Source organism: Ursus arctos, unplaced genomic scaffold (genome assembly GCF_023065955.2).
Source record: "Ursus arctos isolate Adak ecotype North America unplaced genomic scaffold, UrsArc2.0 scaffold_4, whole genome shotgun sequence".
NCBI lineage: Eukaryota > Metazoa > Chordata > Mammalia > Carnivora > Ursidae > Ursus > Ursus arctos.
Window position 1 is genome coordinate 6,335,705 of NW_026623056.1, and position 17,898 is coordinate 6,353,602.

Below are 17,898 nucleotides of genomic sequence, written 5' to 3' on the forward strand. Positions count from 1 at the left end.
TATTGAACTTTTCCTGTACAAACAAAAAGATGGGTGTAATTTATGAAACTGAGATGATAATAGAAATACTTTAGTCTTTCAAATGGTTGATTTAACAACAAACCAGAAAATGTACCACCATATAGGGAGCCATGTAAATGTTCTTCTGCTTTAGTCATTGTTAACATATGTTTCCTTTTCTCTCCATCTTTTAACAGTTTATTGTTATTGCTTTATAAAGGTTTACTTTATTAATTTCCTGCTCATTCATGAGCTAACAATGTCTTTTTAAAGACACTTAAATATCATCAGGAGTCTGCCCCTGATTTGCCATTCTGTCTGTTGTTTCCCTTCATTTCTTTTTCACTCGTCTTTCAAAGGGTAGATTCTGACAACATGGGCTCATTGGTTCTTTTTACTGCCACGTCTCATAAGCATCTTGAACTCCTGGGCCGATAAAAGGAATAATCAGTGGTGGTTACTGTGTAGACGCTTTGGATCCAGACTCTCCCCTGACACGTCGGAGACCCCACTCTGGGGACACGCACCACGCCTCTGCGACACCACGCAACCACCGAAGGCACCGCCAGCTGGCGTTTGGTCTCTGTCTCTGCGTGCCAGGGAGTTAGAAGATGCTCCCTCTTCCTGGTCATAATCCCTCTTAGTATTTAAAAAAATTCTCTCCTAATAAACATGTCTACAGTCCCGATTTTACTTTTCCCCTGCTGGCCCACAGTTCTGTAGATCATTCACTCCCTCTCGTCTGACACGGTCTAGAAGAAACATTGCTTGCAACTCCCGCTCCAGTTTCGCTTCCTCTGCTTTGAATTGCTTTGGCGAGGCTGCGTGACAGCAGGGGACAGAGCTTGGACTTCGGGGTTAATGGCTCAGTCCCTTAGTAAGGGTGTGTGCTTAGGCAAGCCATTTAAACTTCAACGGCCTTGTTCCCTCATTTATAAAACGAGAGTTAGAAGGCTACCAGCCTCAGGAAGGTGGTGTGAGAACAAATGAAGAATACGTGCAAACCGATCCTCAATCTGTAAAGTGTATAAACGTTGTCTCTGTTCGTTCTGTTTTTCCAAAATCGTTGCAGTGTTTCCACACTCTGACAATAAAAAAGACTTCGTGACACAGGCATGGCTTCAAAGCCTGTGTATGGTTTGACCATATCACTTAACTACTTTATCGGGATAAAGATATGTCATGCTTGGCACTGAAGAGAAAGGAGCAAAATCTCTTTTGATGGTACAGCTGCATTAACATTCACAACGTCTTAGTTCCAGGAATGGAAGCTCCTATCAAACACAGTAGCCTCAAATATAATTTTAAATGTAACAGTCACCTCTAATTGCCTCAGAAGGCTGGGTGGAAATAATTTTCTCACTAAATTTCCATAACAGAAGCTGCAGAAGAATTCCATTACTGTATAGCTGCGAAATAAGCAATTATGTTCATTGCCATTTTTATTTATTCATGTTACCAATTTAGAAAGTGTCGCCCTGGTGCAAGTCTGTAGAGCCAGTGATGGAAACGACGAGAGAGTTCTTTCAGCAGTTCCAAGCAGGCTGCCTTCTCCTTCCAGCTCCTCAGGCTGCACGTTTCCATGAAGGCCTGCAGAAGTCTCCAGGCATCACTCTGCAGTAGAGTGAAGGGTTTTCTTTCTGCTGTCATATCCTGAAGTCCCGTCTCAGGCTTCTGTTCTTACATGCCTTGTTGCCTTCGATTTTGCTACTCTGATTTCATCCCCTTCGTTCAGATCGTTACGCATCTTCATTCAGTGCTTTTTCTTATTTTTACCTCTTTTCTCCCTCCTGTTAGTATTGCTCGAGTTCACCCATCATATAACACAAACCTTTTTTTAAGTAGCCGTCTCTCAGTCATGGATGTTGTCACTGACTGTCCGGTGCTCAGCTGGCCCCAGTTCCTGGGCAGGACAGCTCATGACCTCTTCCCGTCAGCCCACTGGGATTGGGAATCCTCGAGACAGTGCTGCAGGCCGTGCATCTGTGGCTGTTTGGACCGGCACTTGCCATGCCATTTAGGCCAAATTCCACATGGAAAATTGTATATGAAGACATACTAGGTTTTAAAGATTTTTTTTTCTTACTCATTTTTTGCTATGAGTTTCTGTGTGTCATTTCTGCACATCTAACATCTAACCAGTCAACCTCCCCCCCACCCCCTCCTGGTGAGACTCTATCACGTTGACTTGAAAAATTTAGGTCTTGGGTCTTGGGTTAGATTGTGATTAAAGTCGTCACTTTTATATTTCTTACCAGGTTCTAACACAAATTGCTTTTTGCGTTTTAATGTTGGTTGAACGGTTAAAAGGAATGAGTTTGTAATTACCGAAGTGTAGTTACTCAGTGCTTCCGTAGAGGGCATTGCATTATTTATTGTATAAAGCCACCAATACAAAATCCTGCTTGTGTGTGTGTGAGACAGAGAGAAAGACAGAGACAAAGAGTGTGTGTGTGTGTGTGTGTGTGTGTGTGTGTGTGATTGTATGTTGAAGGAGAAATGAGAAGAATCCTACCTACATACATATATCATACATGAATAACTATGTTTTATAATACTTACATGTACATTTATAAGTTTATATACATAAACGTTTATATTCATTTATTTATATGGATATTTATACATACACAAAAATTCCATACTCCTGTCCTAATTGGTAATTTTAGAATTAATATTGATATTGAACTAACCATTTTATTGTGGGAGTCAAGAACAGTGATGGGATAATCAGGAATTTGAGTGATGGAATGGGCAGCAATTTCATGGCAAACTTTGAAGCAGTTTTCCAGTCATTGGCATTAACAATTTGGCAAAGACGTTGCTCAGAAATGATATCACGTAATAACATTTCTCAGAAAAATTACATGATGAATCGTTTCCAAAAATATGGTTGACCCTCTCAGTACAGAATTATGAAATAGGTGTTATTGACTAGAAACCGTGGCTCTACCATGTCACAGATGTGCCGGAGGAAGTTGGAGGCGAATTTCTGAAATTTTTTGCAGCACCTGTTTCATAAGCATTTAGTCAGTATTTAAACTGAAACAAATGTGAAAACCCAGCACAAGATTAATCACATCATTAGAAAAACGTATTCTTCTTGGCTGGGATGAATGCAAGAGGAACTGAACTGTTTGCTGATTTATTTAACCCGAGAAACTGATACTCTTCCTCTGGTCCTCCTTCCACATGATGATATTTAGAGAAACACATCACCATCCCATGAAAAACATTATTGCAACATTTCTTGAAAATAAAGCATCATTTCCAAAGACTTTTCTGTAAAAGTTACTGCTAAAAACGGAGCAATTAGTTGCTGTCTATTTACTGAACAACTTTAATTGACGGATATAATCACGGGACACTGGATATAATGTCAGCTTTTAGATACTGTCTGCTGCACGTTTACACTGCCATATAAAATGGATCTCGTTTCCTTTGTGGACAGACTTGTACGAGTGCAAAGCATCGACTCCTGATTTAAACCATAACATTCTTTGAGTTGTAAGGCAAGAAACATAACTCTCTGTGGCCCATACAACTGTCCATCTTCAGCGACCTCAGATTTTTATTCTGTCGCCGGCATCTTCGGTTCCTCCCATCGGTAGTCCTGCCAACTGGCTTTCAGGAGCCTCTATCGCTCATGTTTCTCAGCCTAATAAATGTGGATTTTGTGACTCCCAGAATCCCGTTAAAGAGCAAGAGCGCACTTGACTGAGTCCAGATCTCCCCAGATAACTCACTGCAGTCAGCCAGCCCCCTTTGTAGGCCCTTGTCCCTGCTTCCTTTCCTCTGCTGTATGCGCCTTATAGATTCTGGGGGCTGTTCGTATGAACATTCAGGACCCAGTCGACCTGAGTATGGTCTGAATTTGCAAACACATGCCCAGTGACTGTGAACTGAAATTCCTCCGAGGACCCTAAGTGGGTCGAGAGCTGGATACAAGGCAGCTGAGAAGGGATCTCCATGCTGCGGAGACAGCTGCTAGTGGTGAGGACTCTGAGCTGGACAGCACCCGCCCCACCTGGAGGGGGATTGCTCTCCCCTTTATCTGGTTACTACCGTGCAAGTATGCAGTTGCGTTGCTAGAACTTCTAAGAGGTTTATTTTTCTAAACGAGATCTCTCCAGAACTTTAAGTGTTGGCTTGATCTTTAACTTTTTATTTCAGAAAATTTCAGATACAATCAAAAGTAGACAGTAACTGATGGACTCTCATAGACCCATTGCCCAACTACTCATTTCCTTGCTGGTCCCCACCTACTCCTCCTGCCCCCACAGCTGTGTTGAAGTCCAGACATCATCATATTTCATCAGTGCACCATATGACCATCATCACACACCCATCCAAAACAAGCAAAAAGGATAATTCCTTCATGTCTTTAAAATTCAGGGACAGTTTCCATTTCCTCAACTGTCCTAAAAATGAAGGTTTTGTTTCTTCAGTTTGTTGTAATTGAAATTCAGACATGGTCTCAATATTCCGTTGGGCTGGTATCTCATAAATTTCTTTTCATCTCTAGGTTTCCCCTCCCTTTCTTTTTTGTCCCTTTGCAATTTATTTGTTGGAATAATTTCTTTTGTCCTGTAGAATTTTCAGCAGTATGAATTAGGCTGATTGCATCCCTACAGCTTTGCTTAATAAATTCTCTTTGTGTTTCCTTTATAGTGGCAAGGAAGCTTAATCTGATACAGGTTCAGTTTTTCTGGCAAGGGTTTTAGAGATAGTGGCATCGTCTTTCATTAGGAGTGTATAATGTCTGCTTATCCTTTCTGTACTGACCATTGCCTAGGTCCTTCCATTCATGCATAGGTGGCTGTGGTATTTTAAAACACTATTTCTTCCCTCTCCCCCACACACATCTTGGGCCAGATGTAACCCGTGAGCCACCAGCTGCAGAATCCAGCCAATCTATTAAAGTTTAGGCAGGAACCCTGCCCATGTCTGGAATGTTCTGTGATTCATTTCAAGTAACGTACTCCTAGTGAGCCTGTCCGGATACATGGAAATGATCTTGCCAAATCTACCGTTCACTTTTATATGATCATGTTCCTATTTACAGTGAATGCAAAAAGGGACATCTCTTTTCATCAGGTTGGGTGAAGAGGGCCCTAATAAGTATCCTTTGTTTGGATCAGATGTCGTGGTGTCCTCCCAAAAGCCAAACAAGTCAAATATCCAGTAAATAAGTATCTTACCTTTTAAGATGGGAATACGCATTAGGACTTTTAACATGCATGACCTCTATAAATTCTTTGTGATAGACCTTGAGGAGAAAGGACCTTGCAAATAACACACCTAATTAGGTCCTGTTTTCCATAGTGTTATCTCTAGCCATTTTTTATGTTCATTGGGTAGAGTGAGGGGAGATGGATTGTGGGTGTTCAGAGAAGTGTTAATTTCGGGATGAGTAAGGACAGTAGGCAGTAGAGTACAGCAGTTAGATTTCCACGACTGTTCAGTGGAGGCAGCTTTCCAGATGTGTAGCTTTGGGACATTGACTTCCTGTCTCGATTCTGAGTTTTCTTCTGTCTTTAATGGGACCTCAAGAATTAGGGCTCGATATATTTACCAACTCTGATTAGCTTAATCCTTGCATCCTTTTGGGGCAGCAAAAGTTTTTGTGTTATCTTTTTAAAAGAGTAGATTTTTCAAGTTGGATTTTTTTTTTAATGCTCAATATTAAGAAAAATGGAAAAATAGGAAGATGATAAAAAATCAACATAACCCTATTTTATGCCATTTGAAAGAAGTCTAGTTTTTTTGTTTTTTAAGATTTTATTTATTTATTTGTCAGGGAGAGAGCCAGCCAGCGAGAAAGGGAACACAAGGAAGGGGAGTGGGAGAGGAAGAAGCAGGCTCCCAGCAGAGGAGCCCGATGTGGGGCTCGATCCCAGAACACTGGGATCACGCCCTGAGCCGAAGGCAGACGCTTAACGACTGAGCCACCCAGGCGCCCCAAAAGAAGTCTAGTTTTTAATAGTACATTACATGCTTTTTCTTCATAGCTTCTCTGGAGAAATTGGGCACATATGTTCAGCATTGAGCCCGGCATTTTAATGCACAGAGTACACAGCTTTAATCTCGGCGCCAGGTGCAGAAGTAAGATATTCACATGGATAAACTGTACCTGAACGTGGTTTTTGTCGAGTCAGAGATGCACTTGGCAGTAGCAAGCATGTTTCTATGTATGATACTTCCATATTTCTACCTAAATACCTAGTGTTCGGAACAGTTAAAGATGGTATCTATTCTACCCCGTTGTTTATACTTCCCTCTCCAGTTGTAGACTTTTTGCACTACTTCTTGTCTCTTTCCAGCCAAACCTTAACTCTGCTTTCAGCCTCCTTCCACACAAAGTCAGCTGGAGAGTGGCTTGATGGTTTTAGAATGTATATTTGAAGACCAATTTGGGGATAAGGATATTTATTTTCTTTCTTTTCCTTTTCCTTTCTCTCTCTCTCTCTTTCTTTCTTTCATTTATTTATTTCAGAGAGAGGAGGTAGGGAAGGACTGGAGGAGCAGAGGGAGAGGGAGAGAGAAACTCAAGCGGGCTCTGCGCTCAGTCTCACAACCCATGAGATTGCGACCTGAGCTGAAACCAAGAGTCAAGAGTCAGGCACCTAACCGACTGCGACACCCAGGTGCCCCAAGGATATTTTCTTATTTAGCATATTGTTTTCTAGTCAACACACCCTGCCTATCTTAACTGGGGCAGAGGGTTCTGACAATTAGTGGAAAGAGAGAATGAGTTGAGGCACATTCCCTGCTGGGGTCATTATCTCCTGGAGTTGCTGGCCAGAGTTCCGTCAGTATAAGACCAGTAGATAAGAAAAAGAGTCATGTTGTATATTACATAAATTCCGTTCTTCTGTGGAAAGCCCTGGGGCAAACCTGAGATAAAAACCCGAGTCTTCCGCGATGGGCCACGGCCACTGATTGTCTTTGTCTGTTTGCTTTCAGGGTATATGCCATGTACAATTCCGTAAAGGGATCCTGCTCTGAGCCCGTTAGCTTCACCACCCACAGCTGCGCACCTGAGTGTCCCTTCCCACCTAAGCTGGCACACAGGAGCAAAAGTTCACTCACCTTGCAGTGGAAGGTGGGTAGCGCGAAGTGTCGGGCACAGTCTGACGTCTAGCCGTTCGAAACATTTTTATTGAGCACTGCTCCAGTCTGGTGATGGTGTTTGATTTTCTGCATAGTGGCTGTGTGAAACAAATCGTTAGGATATTGAAAGCTGGTATGTCTGAAAAAACTGGGCGAAGCAGTAGGAGGTAGAAGTACAAGAAAGTTCTGGCTCTCTCTGCAGGGAGAAATCTTTCAGGTTCATGAGCAACACGGTGTCCGTGATATGAATACTTTAGATACCTATTCATCACTTTCTAATGGTTTCATTCATTGCAGCAAACGTTTGAACTGAAGACTTCAGTAGAAAGTTTTCATAAAGATTTAGAGATAAGTTGGTTTTGACTTCATTGGCTTCTTTCAGTGGCGACTCTGAAATGTTTAATATTTAAAACTGCCTAGAATGTTAAGTGTTGTAACTACATTAAGACTTAACCAACTTTTACTGATGAGGGCTTAGATCAGTTAGGGTTACTCATTTTTTTTTAGAGTCTGAATTGTGTAGTAGTTTTCATAACATACAATTTACTGGCTACCAATAACTCTTGCCAGAGAGAGGTCTTTATGGTGTATCATTAGCTTACTAGCTACACTTCTGTGTTCACAAGAAAATAGCAGATTCTGTTATCAATGTCTATAGTAATTATTTCTCTATGATTATATTTTAAATGCAGCTTAAGATGCGAAATTTTTAAAAGTGGAGATAAAGATTTGTGGTGTTTGGGAATAGACTAATGTGTGAAAGAAGTAGGATGGCTAGGGAGATCTCATATTGGTGAAGACAGACTTTGTCCTTTGGTTCCCGGTGCAGAAGGTTGGATTTATGCAGGGCATCCAGAAAAGCCACTGAGAGCAGTGGCTAGCAATGAAGCCCGGGCTTCTGGAGACCCCTCTCGTGTGGGCAGCTGCGTTCTCATAGCCACTGGCCAGCCTGGAGTGTGTTACTTGGCAGAGGCAAAGTTTAGACTGGCTTAGAATCTGAACTATTTTATTTTCCTTCCTGGCTTCCAGGGATAATCCAGGTCAGTGATTCCCTGCCTTTTCAGAGTTGTAACACCCAACTGGTCATCATTGTTTAAGTCCTTGGAGATACACATGCATTTTAAAACTTGGTCTCTATTTGCACATATACATACATAAACATATCTTTTTTAAAAAGGAAAGAATTAAAATTCATTTTGTTTAGAAAATATAAGAAATCTTCTTAAGATCAACAGAGGGACCCCGGGGTCTTATAAACCTAAAGTTGGGAATCACTGATACATACTCGGCTTAAAACCTGGGTGAAATTCAGGTCTTAGGCAGACCAGCATCTTCAAGAAAAAGTTTACTTATTAGGAGGAAAATATTTCACATTTTCTTTTCTCCCTCTATTTAATTGTAAATCAGAAACATACTCTTGTTCCATTAAGTCGTGTACAAGCTTGAAAGCTCTGGATTCGGTTCAGTTTTCATTTAAATGTCCTTCAGACAGATTTCCTGATCTCGGTGCACCAGCTGGCGGCCGGAGGAGCGGGGAACAGGGCTCCGACTGCCCCGTGTCCTCGAATCCACGAACACACGGAGTGTCGAGACCTTCTGGCCTCTTGGCAGGCAGCAGTAGGAGATAGGGCAGTCAGTGCTCCCACCCTCAAGGAATTAAGAACTCGGTGGGGGGGCACGGGGTCATAGAAGAATCTGCTGGAAGAACAGTTTCTCTAGAGAAATTTATAAACATCATAAACATAGTTCTTATCTTAGAAATGGGTTCTCCTCTAAAACTTTGTCCCTTATTAGAACTTCAGCTGTCTCCCCAAATGAGCCGCGAAAGTCTGAGAGCCCCGTTCAGTAGAACAGAGAGCAGTCCCCTGAGATCCGGATTTGAGACACAGGGGTGCTATGACCCAGAAGGCAAAAGGAGGGAGAAGAGTTTCTTCATAAATGAAGCTAATATTTACTGAGTCCTTGAGGATGATTTATTATTCACAAAAATAAAACAATAGCTATTGTTCCCTGAGTGCTTCCTGAGTGCCCCGTAGTTGAGTAGGTGATTTATATATATTCTCCCAATTACTTATCACATCCATTTATTCTTGGAACATGAAATTAAACAGTGATATCAAGTGCCTGACAGAAGACCGCACTTGACAAACAGCCGAGCTGGGCTTTAGATGTAGTTCTGGGGACCGGCTGCCTTCTGCTGGGGGCAGGACAATGCAGTGTGGGGGGCTCCTGCTCCTTCCTGGGGGAGGGCCAGGCCCAGACACATTTGTGCAGTAGGGAGACCTGGTCTTCTCCTCCTAGCTGCCTCCTCCCTCCCTCCATCTTACTGCCCTGGGGCAGTGAGGGACCCCACGGCAGCACCCCCTTTAGCAGGGCTAACCCTGCAAAGCACTCTTCTCCAAAGTTCTCCACTCCCCTTCCCATCGTGCAAGGCCTGTTTTCTCAGTGAAGTACATCTCCGCATGCTTTTAAGAGGAAAGCAAATGATGAGACTTCTTTTTGCTAACATGCAAAGAGCTAATTGCTCCTGGTAATCCCCCGGGGGATCTCTTTTTTTTCTTTTTTTCTTTTTTTTTAAAGGGAAATCTCAATGGCACAGAAGGCTTTCTAATCTTAAGCACTTAAAAAAAAGTGGGGGCGGGGGGGTGGGGGGCTGTGTGGAGGAAGTTACAAAAAATCGATACTCTTAACCCTGAACCTGGCTGGGTCAGATTTACCCGCCGGACTCCAAGCAGCGTCTACATTTCAGCTGCCTTTTTTCTCCGAACCCTGTTCCTAAAGTGCCTCTTGAAAGTCTTATCCCGGGAGGAAGTAAGGCACCACGTGGGTGTGAAGGTGGAGGTGGAGGGGAAAGCAGGTTTGGCTCTTTGTGGGGCATGATTTATTAGTAGTGGGCCTGTCTCTGCAGTTGAATTATATTAAAATTCATTTGTGATAATGTTTCCCAAGGAAACGCGGGAGCCACCAGGGTTCTCTGTCCGAGGGGAGAGCACAGGGCTAGCGTAGATAGTGTGTTTGAAACAAGTGGAGAGTTCGTAAGTTTTGTCTGTGAACTGCTTTCTCTAAACTCATTTTACTGTTTTTCCTTTTTTAGGCACCAATTGATAATGGTTCAAAAATCACCAACTACCTTTTAGAGTGGGATGAGGTAAGCATATTTTCATATCCATCCATCTAAAACACCATTTCAAAAATAAAATTGCTGAACAAATACCATTTTATTCTTTTTTAAGATGTGCTAAACACATGGGAAAAAAGAACGTAAGTAGAGAAAAATTTAAACCTATAGTATTGACTGTGGAAAAGGAAGACAGACTAAAGTAGTGTAATGAATTGTATTAAGTTGCATTAAGTGTGTATTTACTTGGCATATGTGCAAGAAATGTTACAGAAAGAAAAGACAGGGTCTTACCTCTTGTGGAGTCCCTAGTGCCTAGCCAGCCATCAAATACGTATTAAGAATCGAAGGCCTTGTTATCTTGACTGCTCAGGGCCATTCTGCATAGATGGTTTTGATAAGGTAAACCACACTGCGGCTTGGGAAGCATAATTTGTTTCTTCTTTTTGAAGCCATGGATGTAGTTTGGGGCTGCACTGTTGGGCATTCTCTGGGGGAGAGTTGGAGCCGTGCCTGGAGGTCTCACTCTCCCAATGGTGTGTGTGACCACCCTGCAGACTAGACCGTCCCATAGCAGGCGCCCAGAGGCCCTAGGACGGTATCCATGGTGAAGTTTCCTTATTCTTGAGCCCACTCTGTGCTGAATGGTGACCCTGTGCATTTCTGGCCTTGCTAACACTACCCACAGAATCTCAGGCAGGAAATAACTGGATGCAGAAAGCAGCCGTTCGTTTCTAAAAAGGAACTGTACTTTTTGTTTCTGTAGATTTTAATTCTAATCACTCATTTACCCTTGCTCTATTCTATCTTTCTGTGAGTGAGCAAATAGACGAAGGATTTCGAAAATAGGAAATGTGAAATTGGGGGAGAAATGCAAGTTAACTAGTCTTTGTGACTTCAACTTAGGGGGATTTCAAAGATTCAGAATACAGGCTTAGGCAAAAAATTACTTGTTGAGTGTGGAAAAAATATTTTCACCAAATGTAAAATGAAATTGGACGAAACTCTCAGGATGAAATTTTGATGTGAAAAGGGGGGCCCTTCATCACTTTCTGCGTTAGCGTGTTTTCCCATCTGGGTTGCATCTGAAAGCTGGAGTTCCAAGTTACCCAAGACAACGATCTATTGTTCCGGGGATCCTTGTGAATAGTTCCTACGTACAGATTGGTGAAATCTCAGACTTGACAGGGATATTTTACAGATTAGGTGGGTTTCATTTTAAGGTGGTTTGATTGGAAAGTAAAACCACCCCTACGGCCCTTGTGGAAAGAGATTTTTATAGGCAGTCCAGAAGTCTGGAAAGGAACCTGGCTGACCTGTGAGCACATGGCAGCATCTTGCCATCTCCTCTTCCTCTGAAAGGACAAGTGAAAGTTCGGTGGAACGTGTTTTTAAGCATGTGTTGGTTTGTTGCACTGACCTGCCTGATGTTTTTTCTCATATCTTGAGGTTTTATATCAAGACAGAGTTTACCACTAAAGAGGAGGCATTTTTCGTTTCAGATCTCCTCTGAGCTCTGTGTGTGGGTGTGGGCGTGGGCATGTGTGTGTGCGTGCACACGCATGTGTGTCTCCTGTGTTTTTTTGTTGCTTTGGACCATGGCCTCATTAAGTTAAGTAAGGTCAGAGAAGTTGAGTATTTGAATGGGAAACCTTCAAGGAAAACCCAGGTGCTACAGGAAATGGTAATGGTGACTCAGTTGTTGGCCTCCTTCCCTTTGAATTTGGATTGAAAGCGTCCTGGCAGGATGCATGGAGGAAATAAGCGATAGCCGCAGATGAAATGGAGAAGCTTTGTCTACTGACCATTTATGATCAATAGCATCCACTATAGACTAGTGACCACACAATGTTAGATTGTTTGTTTTTGGCCTTCTCCTGCCTTTTCCCTGCTTGCTCTCTTTCCATCCTTTCCTTGTTCCCATCTTAATTCTTTGGCCTTCCCCTTCCTCTTCATTTTCTCTCCCACCTTCTATTCCTGCCGGTGTTGGCTCCGTTGAGCCGTACCGAGGATTCCAGGTTAGTGGACTCTCACCTACTATAGGCCTTTTGCCAACACAGGAATCTTCTGTATTCTGTGGCCTAATAATACCTTGTAGAAAAACTTCTGGACCCCAAACTCTGTGAAGTGCTCCCTGGCCTTTAAAGACCGTGAGCTCCCTGGAAGAATATAATTGAAAGAACACCAAGATTAGGAGTTGTGGATTCTGTTCCAGGTTTCAGATGGACAGCTTGACCCCTCCAGTCCTCAGTTTACCCATTAGCTCATGTATATTTACATCATCCATGTTCTGTCAAAGCTCCTTATTTAGGATTGTTCCTTGTGAGAAGAGTACGTTTTAGGATCCTTTTCACTGTTGTTTGGCCTGTTCGTTAATTAAATATTTCAGATTTGTGGAGCATACCCTCAGTGCCTCAACACTGCATACTGTCCCGTGAGGCATCTGTGACGCAGGGAAGGTAATATTCTTACCCTGGGAGCTGAAAAAGCTATAGTAATGCTATCCTATTGTACTTTTAAACAGACATAAATAAAACAGACTTAACCACATGCTTCTCAAATTTTTCCATCCAGTAGGTTCTTTGCTTGATCTGTTCCTCTCCTTTTCAGTCCCTCTAAAAAAGATTTAAAAATGATATCGTTGGGTTTCCTGGCAGTGAGAATAGAAGCAGTAGTAACCAATTCATTCCTGCCTAGTCTGTCATTTCAAAAGTAAAGTTTCTAACAGAAGCATCTAACGGTTTGTGTTTCTAAATTTGGGGCTAGGCTAGGGACAGCAGTCCTCCTGAGCCAGGAGCCAGCTCACTTGGGTTAGTTTTTGCATCCCACATCTCCATGTTACTCAAGCCTTGACTTCCTGAAGGAAGAAAATCAAATGCACAGAGAACAACATCCACCCTCCAGGAAATAAGAGCACATGCAGCTCTGGCTGTCCCTTCCAGACCTTCTCCTGGTAGTCTCTGGAGTCAGGTACTCCTGGTACACACACTTTCTAGAATCTGCCCTAGTGGAGTATGGTGGCAGCAGAAGGGAGGGGGTGTTTTGCTAGAGTCACTCTCCTTCTGGCACCCAACCCTCTCCAGGGCCAGAGCTCTGCTCCCCCAGGGCACGTGTCCCAGCCACACACCATAAGCCTGTCTGTTGTCCAGGGGACTAGAAGGGCAGGAGGACATTAGGGTACATAGGGGAGCAGTTTCCTGCCTGAGAGGGGGACAGGTATCACCCCGAGTCTTGAAGAAGATTGCGTTCAGGAGTAGAACTCCACCCTGTTTCCGCTCTGACAGCTGGTTTGATAATCACTGCTTGGAGTGAGACGGCCCCATCCATGTCTGGGTGTCCCCATATATTTTTTTAAATAGTATTACAGCACTGGTTAGAGTCCTCAGGATACTTGATTCTTTTGTTCGGTTTTTAATCACCATTCCAATAAAAACTGTGAGTGGGAAAGTTTGAAAGAGCATCCAGTCCTGCTGTCAAGTTTCTTTGAGAAAGACCTTCATTAGTGAAACAATAGCAACAGAGAGGCCAGTGAGTACCTGGCTTGTATTTCTGCTAGGACCTGGAATGGTGTGTGCAGTTGACCAGGGGAAGAGCTAATAGTTCTTGTCTCTAAGGGCAGGTGTGGCCCTGATGCGGAAAAGAAAACAGAAACCTGTTATTGCGCAGAGGGAGTCTGATTCTCTCTCCTGAAGTCGTTGTCATTCCTGTCTCATCACTGTTCCACAGAATTCGCTTGGAAATAACTTCTAGTTCTGCACGAGGTTTAGCTACCTCCTTTCTCTGTTAGTAATTGTAACTAGACAGTCCCTTAAGTTTTAAGTCCGTGTGGGAAGTAACTCTGACGGGGAGATGGTAATGAGTCACTAAAAATGGAACACACGGGTGTCACTGGCTTTTCAGCTGCCACCATCAGTTTTGATCTTCTCCTGAGAAAGGTCAGTTCTCATGATGTGGAAAGGTGCACACTTGTCAGGTCACGTCCCCCGGTTGTGGTGACTGAGGTGAGTTGTGGTGTTCTCAGCCATGGCACCTGACAGAGTCGACTTTGCATTCTTGTGGGCCTTCAGCCACTGCGTTCGCCTCCAGGAGTTTCCCACACTGGACTGCCTGATGAGCCATCATTATGTTTGAACTCCTTTCTGACCACAGTGCGGTCCCTCCCTCCACATTTACCCCCATGTTTAATTTTACAAGTCACAGTCATTCTGAAGGCTGGCAGAAAGCAGGCCCAGAGCCTCAGGAGGGTTTCTTTCTTCCGCTAGATTTGAATATTATACCTAGCGCTAACTTTAAAGGAACAGTGACAAACTTACTCTTCCGTGAGCTAAGTTTTAGTTTAATCCAGAATTATGAATGGGAGAAAAGTTTCTTCACGTTTTAAGAGCAAAACAAGGCTTGGATGCTAGACGTCTCAAGGTGGATGTTCTTTCCCACAGTGGAGAGATTTGGGAGTAAGGTTCAGGAAGGAGGAGCCAGTGCTTAAAGCTCACTGCCCCATTCAGGGGCCACCCCTGGAGCTCGTACCTTTGACCTGCCCGCGTCTGTTTCTTGGGCACCGACCCGAGCCTAGTGGGCTCCTCCTGTTGCTTCATCTGCTTGGTGGCCCTGAGGTATCTAGTAGGGGCGGGAGTTTTTCTCTAGAAGCCGCTGAGAGGGAGGGGTGGAGGACACAGGTATCTCTAGGATAGGGAAGGGCTCTTAGAAAAAGAATTAGGCACCTTGCGTTGACTTGCACTTCCGTGCCTGCCCAGTCTGTTTGAAGGGATAGCAATCTGGCCTTTTTTGGGGGAAAACTTGAGTAAAAGAGCAAACTTTACAAATAGGAACTTTCTTTTCCATTTTAGAAAACATAAGTTCTGTGAAGGCAGTATTTATGGAAACTCATGGAGAGTTTTACTCTTAGATAAGGTTTTCACTTGTGCCACACCGAAGTCTGACGGGCCCTGGCGCAGCCGGTCCCTCAGAGCAAATGCCGGTCTCCTGCGGCCTTGCTGGGATCGTGTGACGCGGGTTCGTACTGATGTGTATCGGTCCCGTGGTGTTCGCTCCAGGAGCAAGCGGCTTAACCCCCGAGCCTCCGCTTCTCCACGTGCGGCAGTGTCAGTCCCCTCCCTGGTGGGTTGGGGTTCGGTGGGTTAGCCTGGGGACTAGCAGATGCAGTCCCTGAGTATTTCCTGTCACCCAAGCACATATCAGGGTCTGGGGTAGGAAAAGTCAGCCGGCAGAAGGATCGTACGACCTTCTGTGGAACTTCAACAGAGCCCTAGGGCCAGCGTCTCCAGTTGGAACTAGACAAACACGGATGTCCATGCTATATATAGATGTTAATTTGCCATTAGCTCGGCTTCCGGACGTGACATGTAGGGAACATACAAAAGAACCAGAAAAATAGCTTTGTGGGAATGTGACTAGTACAGTTCCCAAGAATCTTTCTCACATGTGACTCAGCTAGCCCAAAGAGGAATTTCACATCTGGCTGGGCTGGTGACTAATGAGCCCGCACAGCTGTAAAACACAGGCGACTGAGAATGAGATAAGTGCCACAGAAGTCAAGGGAAGTATAATTTGAAGTTGAAAGAGCAGAGAAGGCTAATCGAAGAAGGTAGAGCCCATACAGCCCCTGGGGACCCATGAGCAAGCCAGGGCACGCTCACCAGTCCTGTTGCCCAAACCTCGCGGAGCTGCCAGCAGGCCGTGGATTGTCGCTTCTTAGACACTGAGTTTGGAGGAGCCAGCCTAGCTCATTTAGGGATTGAGCTGGCCCCTGAGCAGGTGCTTGGTAACTGGTTTGCAAAACAGATTACTTTTTAGCTTAGGTGTTGCATAGTTAGTATTGATAATCTTTCAGAATCCTTCTTGGCATGAGGGAATTTGCCCATGGCTTCTCTGGTTGGACAGCAACCGTTCCTGGAAGGGACTGGAGCTTCGGCAAGCACAGTGACTTACTGGGTCTCCCACAGTGCATGAGGAGAGCTCCCTGAGGATGCGGCCGCCCTTTCTCCCAGGTGCCACGCTGCCTTGGATTGCAGAGCATCGGGCCAGCGAGAAAGCTGCAAAGGCCGGTTTGCATTCTGCCAGCCATCTCCAGGGCCCGACCGAAATGAAGGTGCCGCTTGCCAGACCCATGTGCTCTCTCAGTCGTTCTTGGGGAACGCCCTCATGGAGATGGGAGAGTGGGGTGCCAGGGTCGTTTGGCACTCGGTCCGTCACAAATCGTCCTCCACACGAGTGTCTTAAGCCGAATCAGTGACCTGGCAGAGCACGCCATGTTTCGCCACATGACAGACCTTTGCTGCCACGTGCAGGGGTGGTGTCAGAGAGCCAGGGACCAGCTTCCTCCACTCCAGCTCCGGTTGGAGGGAAGTAGGCCAGGAGGGATATAAGAACTCCGAGACGTTCAGGTACCAAAGGCAGACAGCTAAGTTCAGAGGAGCCCTCTCTTTTAGGGACCTCAGCCCCAGACATCTGGACCCCGGGAGCAGATTCTCTCCCTGCTTTGTATCATTTGTCACACATATGCAGGATGGTGTATTATGTGTTTGGGTGGCAGACTTTGTGGGCAGCTTCTGGCTGTTCCAGAATTATAAATACCTATCTTGGTCCGTGGACCCTAATTTATCAACTCATGTTTTTCGTGCTGCTTGGATGCCAGCTGGAAGATGACCGCCTTGGGCCTTGGCTAGGTGGATGGGCTGAGTACTCCATGCCTTGGTTCACGCATAAATACTGTAGGCAGCCTGTTCTACAGTCACCCCCTGGCTTCTTTCCTCTCCCTTCGCTGGGCCAGTCTCAACATTCTGGTCTGATCAAAGCGCCGGACATCAGGTGATCCTCCATATTGGGAGGGATATATAGGAACATTCTGTTGGTTTGTTTTAAATCCGAGGACCTGCCGATCGTCCTTGACGATTCAGGGAGCTAAGCCTCTCCCACTAGTAGAAAAAACTAGTGTGCCAAAGGGTAAAATGCATGCAGTGTTTATTTAGTAACATGAAACACAAACTGTCCCACCCCCTTTTCTTACCTTTGAAAGTTCCTCTCTGCCAGAATGCTCAAAATGAGAGAGCCGTCACTGAGGGGAGAGTGAAGTTTGGCACAAGGAACCTTGGAATCCACCCAGATGTGGAGCGTCCCCACCTCCTTGCTAGGAACCCCTTCTTATATATGGTTATGCTGCACACATACACGCTCTTTTATTTCTCAAGCCAACATTTATCTTTGATGTTGCCTAGGGTCGGCCAGTGCTGGAATAGCTTCTAAATATAGACGTTCTAGCAGACTAAATCTTTGAGGCTGGCAGTAGTTCAGTTGGCGAGTGCAACTTTATTTTTTATTTGATCTATCGTTGCCATTTTTGACAGGTTACACTCTGCTGTCCCAGAGAGTGCCCCAGCCCAGAGTCACTCAGCCCCTGTCTGGAGCCAGCAGCCCCTGGGCCACGAGCACATGACAGCTGATAACCGAATGCATGTAGCTTAGTTAGCAGGTGGTTATCAAACGTGGTAAGAGCAGCCCCAGAAGGCAGGCCAGGCATGACTGTGAAGGATCCTGAAAGAGAAGGAAGTCAATGGAAAGAGGCCATAGATCAAGGAACAGCAGAAAGAGCGCTCATGACCAGAGGGAGGTGGTTCACTGCAGATTCTTACACCCTTGTGGTGGCCATTCTG

General features: G+C 44.6%; 1 protein-coding gene across 2 annotated transcripts in view; it reads left to right on the forward strand.

Annotated features, from left to right (window-relative positions):
• The window catches only part of FNDC3B (fibronectin type III domain containing 3B), a 341,829-nt gene that overhangs the window by 254,341 nt on the left and 69,590 nt on the right, over positions 1 to 17,898 (forward strand). For both annotated transcript variants that reach the window (XM_026498541.4, XM_026498552.4), the window contains exons 10-11: positions 6,967 to 7,105; positions 10,208 to 10,261. In XM_026498541.4, the coding sequence (XP_026354326.2) occupies positions 6,967 to 7,105; positions 10,208 to 10,261 (193 nt within the window). The remainder of the gene's footprint in view (positions 1 to 6,966; positions 7,106 to 10,207; positions 10,262 to 17,898) is intronic.